This window comes from Protopterus annectens, chromosome 3.part0 (genome assembly GCF_019279795.1).
Source record: "Protopterus annectens isolate FY-2018-M chromosome 3.part0, PAN1.0, whole genome shotgun sequence".
Lineage (NCBI taxonomy): Eukaryota > Metazoa > Chordata > Ceratodontiformes > Protopteridae > Protopterus > Protopterus annectens.
In genome coordinates, this window is record NC_056731.1 from 594,651,271 (window position 1) to 594,673,338 (window position 22,068).

General features: G+C 38.0%; 1 protein-coding gene across 13 annotated transcripts in view; it reads right to left on the reverse strand.

The window, feature by feature from the left end:
• Positions 1–22,068, reverse strand: part of ARPP21 (cAMP regulated phosphoprotein 21) — a 1,402,215-nt gene that overhangs the window by 840,552 nt on the left and 539,595 nt on the right. For all 13 annotated transcript variants that reach the window (XM_044065000.1, XM_044064996.1, XM_044064997.1 and 10 more), the window contains one exon: positions 10,130–10,270. In XM_044065000.1, coding sequence (XP_043920935.1) covers positions 10,130–10,270 — 141 coding nt within the window. The remainder of the gene's footprint in view (positions 1–10,129; positions 10,271–22,068) is intronic.

Below are 22,068 nucleotides of genomic sequence, written 5' to 3' on the forward strand. Positions count from 1 at the left end.
CCTTTTATAGTTGTGAGTATTTAATAAAGTTAGCTTTCTTTAAATTTGACATCTGTTTTTCTGCCATTTAGGGGGGGTTGGGAATACTCCCTTTTCTCTTATATTATCTGACCTTGGAGTGAGAATATTTAATTAGCTGTGGGTGTAGGGATCATAGTTCCCACATGGGGGTACAGGAAGACATGCCCCCACCATGCATAAATATGTTTTTTAGATGCATGATCCAAAATTTGGGTGTCATGAAGTACATTCACCTATATCTGTATATACACACACACACACATATATGTGTGTGTATGTGCATGTGTATCTGTATTTATATTTATATGAGCTTACCTCACTCTGTTGAATTGTCAGTTTTGCCAACAGAGTGAAATATTTGGAATTTGAATACTCATATAGACCACTCATTACTGACTACTGGATATGACAAGGACTAAGTTTGTTTAGATTAGGCAAGTGTGGGTATGGGATTTGAACATACAGGAAGTTTCAGCACTGGGCTGGGTTGTGTGTGTGTGTGTGTGTGTGTGTGTGTGTGTGTGTGTGTGTGTGTGTATTCGTATCTTAGGGTTAGAGTAAGGGCTAGGGAATGGGACAGATAAGATGTTGTGCATGTTTGCTGCTGCATGCGATATGTGAATGACTATCTTGTAAAGTGATAGTCTTGCAGAAAGATTTTTTTTCTAAGATAAGGTGTAGGGTTGAGGTTAAAGGGTGAAACAAGGTTAGCGTTAGCATACCAAAGTAATGAGTAATGACCCTAACACTGACCCTAAACACAACCCTGCACCTTATCTTAGCATTAGCATACTAAAGTAATGAGTAATAACCCTAATGCATATTTTGTTCACATATTTTATTGGTTGCTCCATAAAATTACAAAAATATAAATAGTCATCAGGAACTTTCACTTTGGTTTTATCATGTATAATAGCTTGGTGTTGATATTAACAACCATTTCAAATAACCACAAAAAGAAGTGTGTCCATATCTTTTCAATAACTGTCACTAAAAAACACAATTAAACCAAACCAAACAACATTTAATGGATTTTTAAGTATGTATTGTTGTACCTGTCACTAAAAAACACAATCAAACCAAACCAAACAACATTTAATGGATTTTAAGTATGTATTGTTGTACCTTTAAGACTAGCGGTGGTGGTGCTGCGGGAGCATTGTCATCTCACAGTAAGACGCTGTCCAGTTCGATTCTCAGCTAGAGCGTCTTCTGCGTGGAGACATGCGTGAATGGGCGTACCTTCGTTGAAGGTTGTGCGGCAGGGCTGGTAACTCGGCACATAAAAATCAACTACCAATCATTAGCGGACCGGAGTTCCGCTGTGGCGACCCCTAACCGGGAAAAGCCGAAAGACACAACAACATTGTTGTACCTTTAGGAAAGTGGATACGCAGATAATTTGTGATGTATACAATGATTAATTAAGTTTTGTTCTGATGAAGTCCTTAACTTAGCAGTGATGAAAGTGCTTAACTTAGGGATTATACAGTTAAATATAGTCTCTACACAAGTTGTAGGAGTTTTTCATATTATGGTCAGTATTCTTCATAAGCCTTGGATCAGTCATTTGGTTTGGGTTAACCATTTTAAAGAAAAATAATCAATAATACAACAGTAAAACATCAAATATTTACATATTTAAAGTGATACCTAGAAACAAGCTCAAGTTCTGTATGCAATGACATTAAGTATATTATGTTAAATGGGAAGACATTACTTTAAACATTTTCATTTTTTCTATTAAATGTAAAACTTTAAGCCACAGATCATTATATGTGGGCCTCTGAGAACATCTCAGTTTCTTTGTTACAATCTCTTTGATCATTACCTTTTCTGTAAGTTGTAGAAAGTCTTTGACTAGAGGAGACCAACTTTTCTTCCAGTACTGGTAGAGTTTTGGTTACTGAATGAAACTGTTTTCCTTATTTATTTATTTTTTGTTAGTTTGTTTTTGTTTTTTTTTTTGGTGGGGGGTAGTACACTGATTTTTTATATGCCTGCATCAGTTACCTGTGTTTCTCTGCTTAATGCTTGCACATTTCAATAGATAAGTATATATAAAATGTGTATACATATAAAAACATATCTATACATCTATATCTACACACACACACACACACACACACACACACACACACACATTCCTATTTATAGATAGAGAGATAAATATTTTATCTCTCTCTCTCTCTGGATACACACACAAACACACATACGTATATATGATGCATATAAAAATAATACACATTATCTTTATAAATGAATCCCATCTATTTGCAGATAGTACATAGGGGTTTTAGCTGCTTTACTTTAAAGAATTACCAAAGTTCAAGCATACTGTGAACAGGAATAAGGCTGATTTGGTTTATAAGAATTTCTACTCTGGTAAAAAGAAGCACTGTCTCTTTACCTATGGGCTTGCCATGAGCTCTCTATTGTCTCTGTAAACGGTGCTGCATTAGTCAGGTATTACTAGAATATGCTGGTGACCCATGCTCAGCTTCACAAATGGACATACAATGTCCACTGCTATACATTCTAAGAATTATATAATAGGCAAGGGTACAGAATAAGATCCTCCAAAGCTAGCTATGAAAACAAAATTGCCACTGATTCTAAGGGCAACCATAAAGCATTCTATAGCTATGTCAAGAATCTCAATGGCAACACCCAGATCTGCTCTGAGTTACAGCACAAGGGCACGAAAATTACAGAACCAACTGATATTGCCAACATTCTAGCAGACAGGTTCAGTGCTAACTTTACCCCCACCCCCTAAAGGGCCCATATCTATACAGGAAGAATGCAGAGTCCTTGTAATCACATCTATGCAGGTACTTACCACCAGGAAATAACATCTCTACAATAGAGGCCATATTAAACTGGGTGTCTTCTACTTACCCCCAAGAAACTATAATACTAGGTGACTAACATTGACTGGAAAGGTGTTAGTTCAGAAAATCCTACTTCTCATATTAACCTCCACGGCTTTAGCCAAACTATAACCTCTACAACCAGAATTAACAAACTAAGTAAAAAAGAGAGTATCTTAGACTGAATACTTATAAACAAACACCAACAATCTTATAAGGTAGGAACATTGCCAGACAATGTAAGTGATCATTTTTTAACCTACATCATAAGAGAAAAGAATGATCTTCCCAACCTCCCCACCTTTAGGATAGCTCGTTCTACCAAACACTTTAACTTAGAATTATTTCAAACTGAACTTAATGCCTGTGACTGGAACCCTTTAAAAACCCTTCCACTTGAAGAGGCTGTAAAGTATTTTAACTCTAAATTCCTATCTATCCTAGATACGCATGCACCTAAACAGTCCATCAGAATGAAGTCCAACCCAGCCCCATTGGCTCTCTAATGAAACCAAACATCAAATCCTGCTTAGAAACAAAGCATGGGCTAAGTGGAGAGCAAACAGAAATATCTCTGATCAACTACATTTTAAGCAACTGAGAAATAGTACAAAAAAGGCAATACTTACAGATAAAAAGAACTACTACTGTAAACTACAGCAAACACACCAAAACAATCCTCAAAAATTTTGGGCTAGTATCAATAAACTCCTTTCCCCAGGCCACTCTCAAACACCTACCCCATTTGACGCAGATCCAAATACCCCCCATCAAACTGCCAATACCTTTAACTCTTTCTTTACAGACACCATACAATCTCTAGCAAGACAACTTATCCCAGACAATTCAAGCCTTCCCACCACCCCATCAGGCTCTCTACCTACATTTAAACTACAAGCCATCTCTACTACTCTCATCTATAAATTCATTCAAAACCTCAAGCCATGTACTCCTTCTGCTGACCAACTACCATCACAATATCTCCAAAAAGCAGCCAAAGCAATTGCCCACCCTATATCTATCCTTATAAATAGAACAATCAAAGAGGGTACCATCCCAATTATTTGGAACATCTCCCATATTATTCCCCTACATAAAGGTGGGAACTCAAATGACTACTCAAACTACCGGCCTATAGCTCTCATCACCCCTAGCAAAAATTTTAGAAAAATGCATTGACAAACAACTTTTACATCATCTGCCACAATATAACATAATAGCAGACTGCCAACATGGCTTTAGGCCATCTCATAGTACCACTACTGCCCTTTTATCCTTTACAGATACCATTAATAGAAACTGCAATAAAAACATCCTCTCATCTGCACTCTTCATCGACCTTTCAAAAGCTTTCGACATGGTAAACCACACCTTCTTAATCAATATTCTTCTATCCCTTTCCTTTGACTCTCAAGCTGTTAAATGGTTCAGCTCCTACCTCAGCAACAGGCAACAGGCAGTTCTCTGGGAAAATCAAATTTCATCTGTTCTGCCAGTCACTCTCTGAGTCCCTCAAGGCTCTATTCTTGGACCACTACTTTTCTCATTATTTATCAATTACCTCCACATAGCAATTCCTCAAGCCACCTGCATTCAATACGCAGATGATTCAATGTTTGTATGCTCAGCAAACTCCCCATCTGAACTTTATTCGCTTACTCAAAAAGTTTTTAATACTGTAGAAACATGGTTTACAAAGCGCTGTCTCCTCCTTAATGCCAAAAAAAACAAACTCCTTCTCTTTTCCACCACTACCAAGTCCTCCCCCTTAAATTTCTCAGTCTCTTCCAATAATGGCTCTGTCATATTCCCTGACTCTACTACTAAACTGTTAGGAATAACCATTGACAACTACCTTACCTTTGATCACCATATAAATAACACCATTAAAACAGTAAACAGAAAAATAGGCTCCTTATATAAAATAAAACCTTTCCTAACTCCAGCAGCCAGAACCAGAATTGCTCATTCCCATCTAATCTCTACTCTTCTGTATGTCTCACCTATTTATACCAACCTAAAGAAACATAATCTCAACAAACTAGCAACTTCCTACAACAACGTCGCCAGATTTGCCACTGGCAATCCCTTTAGAACCCACCACTGTTTGAATCTTCGGCAACTAGACTGGCTTGAATTCCAAAACCAACTGAATCTCCCAACTTACGATTGCCCACAAAATATTTTATTAACCCAACGCTACCCCTATACTCTCCAATCTCCTTATCCCCTATAAAAATCTGAATTCCCTACGTTCTTCTAGCAAGCTCCTCGCAACCATTATAAAATCTAACAACATGGCTGGTGACTCTCTGTTTACTAACACAGCAGGAAAAAACTGGAACTTGCTACCTACTGAACTAACCCTAATCACATCCTTGCCTCTCTTTAAACAAAAACTAACACCTCAAAATTCACTGGTTATGCCCCTGTAGCAACCCCAACTAACCACCCCCTCCACCCTCTCCCACCTCTGTACTTTATTTCACATTCCTTACAATCTTCAAAATTTTAAATTCTTATACTTGCAAGTAAGTCTTGCACTGTTTCAAACTCTAATCTATATACTGCTGAATAATGTTCTACTAGAAGTGAAAACTTCCTTATGTATCTTACTGTGCTACATTCTATTGTTGATTTTCCAAGTATATATATTATTTACTGATGCTTTTTCAAGTGTAAATACTTTTATTATGTTATAATTCTTGCTGTATTTTTTTTTTGTATCAATCCTTTCTTTTAACATGTAATTACATTTAAATTTTTTTTCTATCTTGTTGGAGCTTTTCTCCCCGGTCCTCTACTGAAAATGGAAATAAATCCAGCTAGACCAGCCCAGTTAACAAATGTAAAATAAAATAAAAGGTGCACTCTCTAAAACTAAAAACACAGCATCCATGGGACCGGGCAACATCCCAGGCTGCCGTTTTACACGAACTTCAGAATGAACTGGCTCCCACCTAAGCACCATGTTCAATCATAGTCTCACGTCAGGCTTTGTGCCCACTGAATGGCGCACAGCAACAATTATCCCACTCCACAAAGGGAGAGCCACCACTGATCCTGGGAACTATCACCCCATTAGCTTGACAAGCCTAGTCTACATAGCCATGGAACGTATCATGGAACTCCTAAACAAAGACACTGGTAACCTCCAAACTCTGGACCCCACCCAGTTTGGGTTTGTGAAAGGCCGATCATGCCTTATGAACCTGACTGACTTCTCTGAGGCAGTCACCAAAGCAGTAGATGAGGGTAAGGTGGTTCACACAGCCTATCTTGACCTCGCCAAGGCTTTCAACACCATCCCCCATTCTGGAATTATAGCTAAACTCACTAAACTAGGTATAACTCCCTACATCACAAGATGGGTAGCCAACTGGCTCACTGACAGAACCCACACTGTAAAAGTTGCAGACTCCAAATCTGACTTCAAACCAGTGACAAGTGGAGTACCACGGGGTTCAGTCCTGGGAGCTCTCCTGTTTGGTATCTACTTCTCTGAAGTACAGGCTAACACAGAAGGCCTCTGGCTAATGAAGTTTGCAGATGACTGCAAACTAGGAGCCATAGTCGAGTCCCCAAATGATGTGGACATCCTACAGACGGGTCTCACTGAGACAGATGTCTGGTGTCAGAAGCATGGCCTCAAGCTCAACGCCAAAAAGTGCATGGTCATCCCCTTTGGTAAAAACTCTGTACCCATGAACTACCACATAAACAGCAGTCTACTTAATGCTGAATGTGTGATAAGAGACCTTGGGACCCAGGTGGTCAGTAGTCCCTCCTTTGATAATCACATTGCCCCATTAGTCAGGAAATCCTTCTGTGTGGCACACCTCATCACAAAAGGGTTCTCATCAAGGAAAAAAAAGGGGTCATTGTTCCCCTCTACTTGGCACTCATTAGACCCATTATAGAGTACAACGCCCCTTTTGGAATGTACCTCACAAGACATCTGCAGCAGCTGGAAAGGCCACAGAAGTACCTCACAAAGAGGATTACTGAACTCAAACAGATGCCCTACACGGACCATCTCAAAAAACTCCAGCTTTACTCTGTAGCATATTGCCTACTCCGAGGAGATCTCTGCCTAACATATAAAGCTATGTTAAACCCAGAGCTGTTGGACATGCTACACCTAAAGAAATCCCAATCCCTCGAGCTAAACGCTCTAGGGACCTAAACCTTGTCACCACAACAAACAGGACATGGTGGAGGGATAGATTCCTGTCCCAGAGACTTCCTATACTCTGGAACAAGCTACCCATCTATGTCAGCAAAGTTCCTCATTAGCACTTCTTCTTCTTCTTCCGGCTTTTCTCGGTTAGGGGTCGCCACTGCAGAACTCCGGTCTGCTAATGATTGGCAGTAGATTTTTACGGTGCCGAGGTGCCAGCCCAACATCCAACCTTCAACAAAGGCACGCCCATTCACGCATGTCTTTCGAACACCACTCAACCACAGGGAGGACATGCAGACTCCACACAGAAAGCGCTCCAGCCGAGAATCGAATGGGAGAACCTCTTGCTGTGAGGCGATAACGCTACCGCTGTACCACCGCTACTTAAATCTTGATGAGTGGATGAGAAATAGTAAATACACCTCAGGGATCACTTCTGTGGCTCTGCTCGACAGGGGCAAAGGAAATGAACTTTCTCGGGTGGCGTAAGCAAGGGAACCTTGTTGGCTAGGCTTACTTAGGTCCTTGGGCCGATAGCCTAGTAACTACCTATGAACCTATGATTACTAAACCATGAGTTATTTACATTATTACATGATCCTTCCTCCATGCTGTATCAGTTCTCCAGCCATGTACTAGAAATCAAGTCTTCGTAATAGAGACAACTTACTACCATATTTAAAAGAAAACTCTAGCTACCGGGAAGACAGACTTCACACTGCAATGCTCTTTCAGTCCAAAAATAAAAACAAAAGTTTATTTTTAGATGACATCTTTCACCCTAGTGAAGATTTCTTCAGATCACAGAAACTGAATTTTATATTATATTCACTAGTTAATTAAACAAACATGCCCTGAAAAATACAAGCAGATATATTTCTGTTTCTTCCATACAGCTTAACAGGAGAAATCTCTATACAACACTGTTGTTTAGTCACTATTCAATTAGGCATTACTCAAATCTGTAAACATTTTGTGTTACTTATCCTATTCCAGATGATGAGAAACTGCACTGTGCTACAATGTGTGTGTGAGTGTGTGTGTGTGGGGGGGGGGGTATTACTCCTTTTATATTACTTTACTCACAAGTCTCCTGTTTGGATCCAAAGCAGGGACTGTATTATTCAGTGTGTTACAGCATCATTAGTTGTAGTGAGATAAAGGGATGAACTGCCAAGATACTGCATCTATCAGTAAACTATAGATATTTGCTGGACAGGCAAAATATGTTGAAAATTAGTTACACCAATTAATATTTTCAATGTTTCCAGGTTCTTGAAAATTAATTAAATAAAACAAAGAAAGGCTTTTAGCCGATACATTCCTATGTTTTAAAGGGATACTAATAACCCACAATTGCATACATTTAAGAGTATTTTTAGTGTGTTTAAGGATCAACATAATATCATAACAAAGTGCCTTTAATAGATGGATTTATTTTCATTCTTTACAAATAAAAACAAAATTCCTATATTTTGCTATGGCATCTGCTTACCATCTATTCACAACAATTTTTCCCATTTTTGAACATGAGGTCTGAGTGCCACTTCAACGGTGACAATCATCTAAAGCCAATGTTTACACAGCCGGGTAACTATCCCTGCCGTGGTAATTCTTCCACACCACATACTTGTACACACACTCACACCTATGGCCAATTTACAGTGAGCAGTCCACCATGTCTTTGGAAATGTTGGAGGAAACCAGAGCACCTGGAGGAAACCCACACAAACACAGGGAGGAAACGTAAACTCCACGCAGAACATACCCCAGCTGAGGATCAAACCAAGGAACCTCTTTCTATGAAGTGACAACTCTATCCACTGTGCCACCATTCAAAAAAGTCACATCATCTTAATTTTATGTAAAGCAAGTGCACTGTAGCTGTCACTGACAGTGGCAGCAACATGATCTAAGAGTGGGCAGCCAAAGAAGGGATCTCACTGGACAAAAGTCAGAAATTTAAAACATTCTCTGTAGAAATCTGTAATTACAAAAAATAAAAATGAAAAACAAATTCAAAACTCAACGAAATGGATGCAAGGAAACAGATTTTAGCACTTTCATTCTATTTTAATATGTTCAGAACTTCATCAGAAAAACAAACATAAGTGTAAAAGCAGTGAAGACATTTAAAACATCCACCCCCAAGTCAGAGAAATGTTTTAAATGTCTTCACTGCTTTTATACTTATCTTTGTTTTTCTGAGAAAGTTCTGAATGTATTAAAACAGAACAAAAGCACTAAAACCTTTATTTATTTCCTTGTACCCATTTCTTTGAGTTTTGTAGTTACAAAAAATGTTTATTTTGCTCCTGTACTGCGGTGGTGGTGCTGCGGTAGTGTTGTCGCCTCACAGTAAGACGTTGTCCTGTTCGATTCTCAGCTAGAGCGTTTTCTGTGTGGAGACATGCGTGAATGGGTGTACGTCAGGGCCGGCAACTCATCACGTAAAAATCTACTGCCAATCAATAGCAGACCGGAGTTCCGCTGTGGTGACCCCTAACCGGGAAAAGCTGAAAAACACAACAACAACAACTTTGTAATTGAAAAAGACCATTAACATTTCCTTGGCTATAATCTGTATGCATTAACTTTCTGCACCTTCTGCAAAAGTTAGAAGTGAACATATAACTGAGTGGCACAAATCATATGGCTGAATATCAGTTTATAAAAGGAATATGTTTCTCATTTATGGTAGATAGGAACCCCTCTGTCATCCTCACTGTAATCACAAATTTGTCATTTTCTTCAGAATCACGAAAATAATCAAGAATGCAGATTTTCACATTCAAATGTAGTTTCTCCAAATGTAACGTCTCTTGGTGAAAGGCTATACTACTTTTGTTTCACGTCTTTCTACCTCAAGTAGTTTGTCTGAAATAATTTCAGTTGAGTTTAATTTATCTTGTGGATCTCCACAACTGGTTTTGAAATACTCTGAAAGACAACTAAAACATGAAGTTATGCATTCATTCATTCATTAGTATCTAGGACAACACACAGTGAAGAAGAACTCCCCTGAAAGCACAGGAGCAAAAGTACTACTCACATCCTGGTGGTACAAGTCTTGTTGATTATGACAGACTTTCCTGTCTGATCCACATTATGATCCACTCCAAAGTATGCAGCTACTCTGTGCACCAGCATTCTTTGATATGAAGACATCTGAGGGAACTTCTTGTAGTGGTTGCTGTGGAATGAAAACCAACAATGGCCAGTAGTAAAAATGTGACTGCAGACTGTATAGTTGTTAACTAGTAATGTAGACCTTTAACCTGTGCTAAGAGTAAAGGTTACAAGACTGCACACGCAATGCTGTAAAGCTAAATGCATGCAGTGAATGAAGACTTTTTTGTAAGTTGTAGCAAAACACTTAAGTCTATACACAGAATATGAGATGGACAACAAAATGGTAACACTGTTTAAGAAATGCTGATGCTGGAAACTGCAATATTTCTGAGCAACTAGTGTTTATTTCTCCTGCATTTCAAAGAGTTTGAAATGTCTGCAGTTTACCCTAAATGAAACAAGCCAGTCTTAAATATAAACAAGTTTCTTGCAGGGAGATAGGCCACCTGAAACTCTTCATTTCTCCACACCACTTTAAAGATAATTCCACATTCACATAGCTGTGAAAAAACACAAAAGCCTGCCTAGTGACTCGGTGTCACAGTATAAAAAACTAAACTGGCAATGTTTTTTCTACAGAAACAGTAACCGAAGTTAAAAAACTGGAAAGTTTACATCTTATTCAGTTCATATATGGGGACATATAGTGTAATGAGCTTTTTTACCTAATGAGTTTTTTTTTCTTCCTGACTTGTATTACTCAAATAAACACACATCAGACAAATATGTAAAGTTATTTATTATAACTAGCGAATCGATAGAAAGGAGATCAGTCCCCTTCCCTTCCTAATTACCTCATCCAGTGTCCTTTGACTATTCAGTTCATTAGTATACAATCCTTTGATATATTTTTATATCAATCAGGCATATTTTACTTTCAAAGACCCAGAAATTATTGCTTTTAAATATGGTAACAGCATGTGTGGCTTCCTTTTCATACATCTTTCTTATAACTGTCATTTGTACAATCCTACTCTAGCTGCTTTTTGTTACGGAGTACAAATTTTTATAAAGGACACTAAGAAACGTGTTTCCCTACACATCTGAAATAGCCTGATAAAGCTATCATCTCTATTTTTAAATATCCCAGGAGAGACATAGTCTTTATATGTTCTCTAACTTCATCAACACTTATTCTTATCACCATACCATAGAGTCAAAGCCTGAGATGACCTGCCTCTTCACACGTTTACCCTATAGACCTTGTCCTGCCTATAAAGTGTGATTTATACTCCTTATTTGCAATGAGCAGTGCGTGCTTAGGTATGCAAGTGTATGTGTGCCTGTGTGTGTGTGTGTGTGTGTGTGTGTGTGTGTTGATATTTATATATCAGCCTCAGCATCAACCCCCTTTTGACCCATTTTTTGTACAGAGGGTTGGGGTGACATCAATACAGGCCATTATCTAGAGCCAATATTCACATCACCATGTGCTTGGGTGACTGTATATGATTATATCATGAAATGGTTAATGTTGAATGTTCAAAACACAAAATGCTGAATAAATCTTGACCAATTTAAATTACAAATGACATAAATAACCAACCAAAACACTGTATATTAAAACAGGAAAACAGCTTCCTTTTCCATTATAATGCACTAACCAGAACTATACTAAAATTATGCTCAAATTTGGCTGAATAATGGTAGTGTTACAGAAAGTTTTATTTTTAAGGTAAGGTGTATGTTAGGGTCAGGCATACAGCAGAGTTAATGTTAGCAGCCAGGTGTGGCTTCTGGTGCATCCTAACAAAGCAAATTCCTTACTAAAATCAGGAATCACTAATGCTGGTTCAAAACATAATATTTGTTTCAATTCTTTAAATGTTCTATCCACCTCAAGAGGTTATTACACCTTGATAGGAGCTTATCTTTTACAAGAACCTTCAAAGAACAGCCAACAGTTCCAAAATTTGATCCAAATTTTCAAGAACATCTCTGCTAGTCTTTTAGGGGAAGATGCAAGTCAGTTTTTTATAGCCTCTGACTTCTCTAGTGGTGCTTACCACTATTCTTCCAATAAGATATTCCAAATATTTGACTTTTGCAATGCCTATTTAACTTTCATTAACATTTACATCCCAGCCTGCTTGTTTTAATAGCTCTAACGCAGTTTTGGAAAGTGTAACTTCTAGTCCTCTGAATAGATGTCCTATCAACTAAGTAGGTAGCAGGACATTGAGAGGGAGGCTTCAGTATTTTTAGCCAATAGTTTGTGGAAAATTGCTAGAGCTCCATACAGGCCAAATGTTGGAGGCACTGTGTAATGAAATAAACCACTGCGGGTTACAAAAGTGATTTTTTTTTTCAGATAGGGAAGCAGTATCGAACTTTGTCTACTCTCATGTTATTAAATATCTTACTTTTCCCAACTTCTATATCATCTTGAAAGTTCAGAGTATGGCAAATTTTGAAATATTATCTAACACTAATGTCATGATTAAGAATAAGCACTACTGTGACTGTTCCTTCACTCCTTATTTGAGCACCTTTTGTACTTCCTTCATTGATGGCATTTTTGAATCTGGTACTCCGCAAGGTTTCAACATTCACTGCAGGTATCGTCCTCTGTGTTATGTTCTATCAATTTTGCACTGGCAGACATTTTGGAGAACATGCCTTTATATCTCAACAGAAATGATCTGATTTCATACATTTGTACATTTGATAAAGGATTCTTCTAGCTGTACTTCAGGCAGAAATGTTCTAGTTTCTCCAATATGAACTTCAGTTTGTAAGCTAACAACAGAGTTTTCTACTTCTTTCCATGGGATTTTATATGATAGATTTGCTATGTTTCTTTTTTGGTTGTCTGTAGTTAATGCATGTTGTCTTTTAATCACCTCAAAGGGGCCTTTAGAAATAATAACAACTTTAAAAGTGCTTTTATTACAACTTATTGCAAAGATAGGATATTTTTAATAATATGACTAATTAAGAATTGGGAGAATTTAAACAACAAAAGAGAAGTCAGGAATTTTGTGGGTGATAAACCCATTACTATGTATAAGAAAGGGAGGAATTTGAAGGATATTTTTGAACAGAAAAATGTTTTGCATCAAGAAGGGGTAGATGAGAAAATGTGGGTTTTGTTCCTATTGCAAATTCATTTTAGAAACAACAAAATATTCATGCAATACAGAAAAGATGGTGTACTGTGCTTTGTGCTCCTCATGTTCCTGTTTTTACATTGAGAAAACTGATAGAAAACTAAAGAACTGTATATATGAACATTTGAGGGGCATAAAACAAAAGGAGGACACAAATGCATCGGCTAGACATTGATCTGAGCAATCTGGGGAGGTTTTAAATTTATTGTACTGGAATCTTTACTGATGAGGGTTGGGGGTTGGTGTAATGGTTAAGGTGCTTACCTAAGAAACACAAGGTGCAGGGTTTGATTCTCATATGGGGTAAATGACTAGGCTTTAAATGACCCCCCCCACCCCCCCTGAGGACAGTTAGCCTAGTACTAATCAATGAATGAAAGAGGATGGGCGTGGACTCTGTTACTTGAATGACATGAACTGGTCTGGCAACTGCGACTGAATGCAGCATACTGGCCTGGTCTTAATGATCACGTTTCTATTACTAGTGTTTTAAAGTTACAAGCCCTAGAAAGATGAGCTTCTGTGCATATTTATACTTGAAGGTGACATATAAAAAGGCTTTTTTTAGGATATTTAAAAATGTTTTTGCTGCAATTATTCTTTGTATGTATATCCAGTATGAATTAAAAGCTCCAATTAGTTGTTCTTTGGGGGGGTGTATATCAGATGTTCATGGATGTGGGAAATTATGTAATTTAAATTTAGGATGCCAAATCATAATTTTATCTGATGAAGTTTCTTAATGAAAGAAACAAAAGCACTTTTTAATGGTTTTATTGACTCTTTTGTTTTGCATTATATGAATAACAAGTGGTAATAAAACAGTTAATTCAACAGATAGTGGTTTGCTTGAACTATGGTAACCACAGACTACCGGAATAACCATTTTTTTCTGTTTTTTATGGTTTGTAGATTTTTATCATTATAATTGGTTTTGTTTTGTTAGAGTTGAGTATCAGTTGATAGTCTAAAAGAAAGTTTTCTATGTCTGTGAGGGATGTTTGGGTTTGTTCTTGGAGTAGTGGTAGGGATAGGGCTGAGCAAATAAGGGTGGAGTCGTCTGCATATTGTTTGATGGTGGCTAGCAGGGTGGCTGTCTAAAGTTTGTTTGTAAATATGGTGAACAGTAGAGGACTGAGGATCGAGCCTTGTTGTACTCAAATGAGACTGGTAGTGGAGTGCAAAGTTCATTTTACCACTTGACTGCTTGCTGATGATCAGTTAATTAGCTTCTGAACCAAGAAGGAGCTGGATAGATGAATTTTAGGGATAATAGTTCTTTGAGTAGTTTAGGGTGAGATGTTGTATCAAATGCCTTAGCCATGTCAAGAAAATGGAGGATATGTGGTGACCCTTGTTTCTGAGCTCATTGATAGTGTTAGTAAACGTTATTGAAGTGGTTGTGGTGCTATGCTTGGATTTAAAGCTATGTTGGGTGTTGGAGATCAAGTTATTGCTTTCTAAGTAGTCGAGTTGTGCATGTACACATTTTTTGAGAATTGTGGCCAGTGGTAAGAGTATTGCTATTGGTCAGTAATTTGAAAACTCAGTAGAGGGGATGCCTTTGTGCAAAGCAATGATATGAGAGATTTTGCAGTTTCGGGATGCATTGTTCTAATATGGACCTGTTGATAAGCAGAGAGATGGGATAGGATATGGAATCTGCTGCTAGTTTAAGATATTCATTTGGGAGTTGTTTTTTGTAGAAGTGTTTTGATGGTGCTGGCTTTTATTGGTCTGATGGAAAAGGAGCAAGAGCTAGTAACAGAGTCAGTCAGCATTAATGGGGATGATTTTTTGTCATTTTTATGGGGATAGTATTTAATTTATGAAGTGCAAATTAAATTTAGATGCTATGCTTTCTTTGGTATTAGTAATGGTAGTTGATGATGTAGTGGTTTGACCGGGATTAAGGAACTGTTTTAAGGCTGTTCAGAATTTCTGGAGGTTATTTTGATGATTTTGTTTGACTGATGTGTAATAAGCTTTATTATCACTTCTGATTCATTTTTTGACAAGGTTTTTAATTTGTTATGATTCATAGGCGGTTTGGTTTTTGGTGTCTTGGTACTGTTTGATGAGTTGTAAGGTATCCTTAGATAACCATGGCAGCCTCTTGATTTAACCTGGGTTTTTCTAAGGGGTGCTTGAGTATTTAGTATATGTAGGAAAGTTATTAAAATATTCAACTGCAGAAACCATGAGTAGGTGTTTTAGGGTGCCCGGTCACATTGCTTAAGTGAATTGAAGGTTTTGGTGAGAAAGTTTTTTTGGTATGAACATGTTTAAATATGATTTTTTTGTGAGGGAATGACTGCTTCCTAATTAGGTAGATGGGATGATGGTCACTAAAACTGTCTGGAAGGCATCCAATGAGGTAACCAAGGGAGGGTCTAGCCGTTAGTGTCAGGGATTGATTGCTTTTTGATATATTTATTGATTCTGGTTGGGGCGAGTATTAATTGAAAGAAACCATAAAGGTTAACAAAGTTGGTGGAATTTTAGGAGGATCAGGAGGTCCAGTCTAAGTTGATTGCTTTTTGATATATTTATTGATTCTGGTTGGGGCAAGTATTAATTGAGAGAAACCATAAAGGTTAACAAAGTTGGTGGAATTTTAGGAGGATCAGGAGGTCCAGTCTAAGTTAAAGTCTCCTGTTAAAATGGTTTCCTGATTGAAAGTGGAGGCAGACCAGCTGAGAAGTTTCTTGATTGTTAGGGTGTTGTTACCTTGGGGGGGGTGTAGGTGGCAATAATTATAACGTGCTTTTTTGAGTTTAGGTAAAGACGTGAAATTAAGATTTCTGAGTTTATGAGGTTTGGGGGTTCAGTTGAAAGGTGTACCAATTTGAGTGTGTCCTTTTATACTATGGCTGTTCTGCCACCACACTTTTGAGTTCTATTAAATCTGAGTAAGTTGTAGCCTAGAGGTAGGATTTCAGTATCCTTTATATGGGACTTGAGCCAAGTTTCAGTTACGACTACAATGTCTGGAGAGTATAGGGTGAGATTTGAGTGAAATTCATGAACTTTGTTTAGGATGCTTCGCATGTTCATATTTAACAGGAGATCAGAGCTGTTGTCTGTCAAATTACTGATAGTGTGAGGTACTGCACTGTGTGGGGTAAGGGGAGTGTGCATTTTAAGACCTGGATTGGGACGTATGTCCCCATATAATTTGAGGTAACTGACTTTTCTCAGAAATAGGTGTGATGTTCTGAGTAGTACTATGGTAGCTTTATAGTATGCGAGATGCTTTGAACGCAAGTCTGTGCATCTTAGTGTAGAGTTCTATCTGAGAGCTGTTACAGAGGTGAGGAGATATGATTATGCTTATTAAGTTAGAATTTAGTGGAATACTGAATGGGTTAGTGGGGGTGTAGATGGTTGTGGTGTGTAGTCTGTAATATGAGGTGGTGTGATATGTTAATATAAGTAGGGATAGGAGGGGTATATGTTGAAATATACTTGCTGTGTGTAGATTTTGATTGGCTGTGCTTAGAGTGCTTGGTTTGGGTAATTGTTTGGGGAGGGGTTTAGTGGGTAGGTATAAATATAGGGATAGTGGGATTTGGGGATAGGGTAGGGGAGCTGAGTGAGCCTGAGTAGAACGGGTTGGACCTGAGATGCAGCCGTGCTCAGGAAAACAAAAACAATCTGTAAGTACTGACAATTTACTTGAAAGTTGTTACTTTTACAGGTTAAGTTGCTGGAAAATGGCTGGAACACAAGTGGACTGCTAGGTGTGGAGTTTTCATTTTTGCATTTTATTTTATTAATATTTTTTAAAAGGAAATTTTACAGGAAAGATAGAGCTAGGGATAGAATTGGGGGGTGTTACAGTGATGTGCGAGGGGTCTGTTCCTAGATGAGAATAAATTATTATTTAAGGTAGACAACATACATAAGCATGCTTAAAAACGGTGATTCTTCACTGGCCCTGGATTTGCAGGTAGTAGATGTAATCATTATACGGAGACCTCCCAACTGTACCAAATTACTTGTTTTTTACTGAGTTTTGGGGTCCAAATAATGGGGTGCAATGATTCCAGGGTGGCACCCCTTCATTTCCGATTTTTTTCCAGCTTTATTTTAAAAACTTTTTTCCTTTCGCTTTTTCAGCTGACGTCATCATGTGAGCGATGACATCAGCTCTGTCAGCCTGTCGGAATTGAGCTCAAGTGCACACATTTACGGCTGGCTGCTTCACTGTTTGAAAGGATCTGACTGCGAGTGTCAGCTTAAGGTATTTGATTTGCGAGCGGGAATGCAGATTTATCAGCTTGCTATGGGGTTCAGAGTTAGAACAGAGTTCAGAGTTATCAGCTCAGCTTAAGGTATTTGTGTACCAGCAAGTGTTATGCACAGTTTACTGTGGAGTTCAGTTAGAACCAGGTATACGCTTTTAGTTAGAACTTAGAATGGAAATGCGAAGCAGAGTTTATCAGCTCAGCTTTATGTATTTGTGAAGTGTTACTGCAAAGTTGTAATTTCAGCTTGGTATTTAGAACAACGGGCTTCAGAGGAGCTCAGCTTAAGATATTTGTGAAGCAGTACTGCAGAGTTGTAATTTCAGCTTGGTATTTAGAACAGGCTTCAGAGCAGCTCAACTTTAGGTATTTGTGAAGCGTTACTGCAGAGTTGTAATTTCAGCTTGGTATTTAGAACAATGGGCTTCAGAGCAGTTCAGTATTTGTGAAGTGTTACTGCAGAGTTGTAATTTCAGCTTGGAATTTAGAACAACAAACTTCAGAGCAGCTCAGCTTTAAGGTATTTGTGAAGCATTACTGCAGAGTTGTAATTTCAGCTTTGTATTTAGAACAACGGGGCTTCAGAGCAGCTCAGCTTTAAGGTATTTGTGAAGAGTTACTGCTGAGTTGTAATTTCAGCTTGGAATTTAGAACAATGGGCTTCAGAGCAGCTCCGCTTAAGGTATTTGTGAAGCGTTACTGCAGAGTTGTTCATAGGTAGGTACTAGGCTATTTGGCCCTAGGGCCTACACAAGCCTAGCCAAAAAGGTACCCTGGCTTTCGCCACCCAAGAAAATTATTTTCCTGTGCCCCTATCAAGCAGAACCACAGAAGTGATCCCCGGGGTGAATTTTCTATTACCCACCCAATCATCAAGATTTTTCTTGAAGAGTGCCAATGAGGAGCTCTGTTTGACATAGACAGGTAGTCTGTTCCAGAGTATGGGAATTCTCTGGCACAGAAATCTATCCCTCCAGCATGTTCTGTTTATTGTGGTAACAAGGTTTAGGTCCCTAGAGCATGTAGCTTGGAGGGACTGGGATTTCTTTAAGTGGAGCATGTCCAACAGCTCTGGGTTTGACATAGCTTTGTATGTTAGGCAGAGATCGCCTCTGAGTAGGCGATATTGGACAGAGTAAAGCTGGAGTTTTTTTGAGACAGTCTACGTAAAGCATCTGTTTGGTATTTAGAACATGCTTCAGAGCAGCTCAGCTTAAGGTATTTGTGAAGCGGTACTGCAGAGTTGTAATTTCAGCTTGGTATTTAGAACAATGTGTGTGTGTGTGTGTGTGTGTGTGTGTGTGTGTGTGTGTGTGTGTGTGTGTGTGTGTGTGTGTGTGTGTGTAAATGCACCCAGGTGAATACACCTGGTAGCTAGAGGTACTCAGGCTCAAACCCTGTACCTTGGGTACAGGGTAAGTCCCTAGCCACCACCATTTGTGAATTTATGCCTCATCTTTTTGTTCTGTTCCTCATTAAAATCTGTGGTTTTTCAGGATTTTTGTGGCAAATCACTGAAGGATTGGATTCACTAAATAATGACAGGCATTTGAATTTCAGACTTCATAATCTTCAGAAATAAATGGTAACACAAAACCTTTTATTCTAGCAATTTTCTAAGTTTATAAGATGAGTATTTGGAATTTGTCCCTATTTTGGAGCTGTACTCCCCCATTATCGGCTTTGTCCAGGTTTTTTGTGCGAAGAGGTTGAAAGCTATGGTAAAAAGTGAGAACTGAATTCAGTAAATGATAGCCATTTAAGTTTCAGTCTTCCTATCTTTTAGGAAACTGCTGATATGGCATAATGGTATGTTGCTCTGACTGTAGTGCACAGAGTCCTGGGATCAAGACTTGGAAGTGAAATGCATGGTGGTAACACATTTTATTCTAGCAACTTTCCAAAATTATACAAGCAATGTTTAAAATGTGTCCCTGGTTAAAAAAAAAAAAACTGAAATTGAAAATAAGTGTGAAAAGCTGTGCAAGATGCCTATGGCTTTACACTACTGTCATTTTATATATATATATATATATATATATATATATTTTTTTTTTTTGTGTGTGGAAGTTGACTTTTATTATGGAAATGTTCTGAATTCAGCAGTTTTGTCATTATTGGTTCATGCATTTTGTTTCAATGCCCAATGGAAAAATGTTCAAACAATAAATTTTAAATTGAACTCTAACTTAAGTCTAACAAGTGTGCTGTATAATACAAGGAATATAATATAATAAAGTCAGGAAGATGCATCAAATAATGCATGTATGTTTCTTGTTTCGGTGCAAGGGGCCTATGATTTGAAAACAGCCCAAAGGTAATCTTTATCCACCACTGGCCAGATGCATTTTCTTTGGATGTGGTGTGGGTTTCAATGCTGTTTCAATGAATGTGAGTTTCAAGGGGAGAGAAGTTTTAATGCCAAGTCTATTTTAATTTTGAGACAGTATTGCTTTGTTTAGCAGATATCTATTAGTGTTTGTGCATTGTGCTATAAAATGTAAAAATAAAATCCAAATAATCATTGTAGAAGTAAAGCACTATGCACACATTGGTGTTTATGGTAAATGTGGTGAAATAGCCAGGTAATGGGACATTAGAATGGCTGCAGGGGGACTCTGGTGCCATATTTTGGTCGTCTGTTCTTCAGTTTGCGATTGAAAGTTGGTATCCCATAATTCCATTGGAGTGGGTGGGGTTACATAATTATGTATGCAAATTTTAAGTTAATCAGCGTACAGATTTGTACCTATTTTTCGTGGGCCTTGACAAGATTTTTGATGTTTCCAGGTTGAGAAGTATGATTATACAAGGTGACTGGGTGCCGCTTTTAACTGCACTTTTATGTTAATTTAAATTATCAAGCTATTGGAGGATGATGACCAGGGCTTCTATACATAAGCATGCTTAAAAACTCTTATGATTCTTCACTGGCCTTGGGTTTGCAGGTAGTAGATGTAATCATTATACGTGGTGACTGGGTGCCACTTTTATGTTAATTTAAATTAGCAAGCTATTGGAAGATGAGGACCAGGGCTTCTATACATAAACATGCTTAAAAAGCTTATGATTCTTCACTGCCCCTGGGTTTACAGGTAAAAGATGGAATCTTTATACGTAGTGGCAGGGTGTGGCATTTAACTGCACTTTTATGTTAATTTAGATTAGCAAGTAACTGGAAGGCGAGGAGCAAGGCATCTATACCTTAATTGCCATCTATGAAATCGCATAGACAAAATAATATCCTAAGACCAGATTCGACACATCACTGTATGGGACAGGGCTGTAAGGAAACAAATGAAAAAGAAAGATCAGCATAACATAAAAACAATTGCTGGGTTTACAGAAAAAAACAAATATAGAAGCAGTTGCAAGAGGTAAGGATGAAAAGGTACTTAGTTCAGAGGTAAAGAAGGAAAGTGCAATTATTTGTCTAATCTAAATCTGAAATTTCACACAGTTAGTCCACATGTAGGAAACTGGTATTCCAAAAGGTTATTTTCTTTGTTGCTCAGAGGTAGATAGTCTGCACCTATGAATACGTAAGTATGTGAGGCTGCTAAGGAATTAGCAGTTATAGGAAGGTGGGATTTCAGATGAGGTACTAACATGACTTTACTGAAAGAAGGCAAGTCCAGTACAGAAAAAGATTTGAGTAAGAAATGTAGCTTTGATCTCTTAAGTCACCCTGTAACAGGACATATTAATGCTGAGAGGGAGCTAGACAGAGTATGATCTGAATCCCCAGATGTTTAAAGGTTTGCAGATCATCAGATTTAAAAGGCTCTACAAAAAGCTGCACTTCAGTTTATATGGAGATCATGATGCCTGCAGCTTAGCCAAAATGATCTGAAGTCAAAACTAAGTATACAGGGGCCAGAGACTGGAAATTTCAAGATTATGTTCATCCTCTGTACTTGTAATACCAAGAAAGCTCTCAGATAAGGAAAAAAACAAGACTAGTCCCAAACACTATGACATTTAGATGGATACTATCTGAAGTATGCATTTATAAAAACAAAGACAAAGAAGAGGCCTTAACATCAAGCAGTTTGGTACTCCAACGGTACCTGAAGAAAAAGGAGGAAAGACGCTATTGTGGCTGTAATACTTCTGCTAAGGAAGTAAATGCAGTGTCAATTCATCATTTTTTGAGAAAAGCACAGGAAGATTGTTTTTAAACAGAAGCAAATGTCAAGACACAAGTGAAGACTTTAATCGGGTTTATGAATAATCTTGTAGGGAAAGCACTAAGCAGTCAACCTGCAAATGAAAACAGCAATCTCCTTTCTTTGATATAGGATATAGCAGAGTGTTAATATACAGGTAATGCCTGCTGAAAAACAGGTCCAGTGCTTCATGGAAGCATCATACTCTGCAGTGAAGCTCTGACAGAAGAAAAGCAAATGGTATCATTAAAATAAAAAAGTAAATAAAAAAAATGCATGTGTGTCTGTGTGTGCAGGGGGGGGGGGGGTTGTGACAGCAACGTCTTTGGT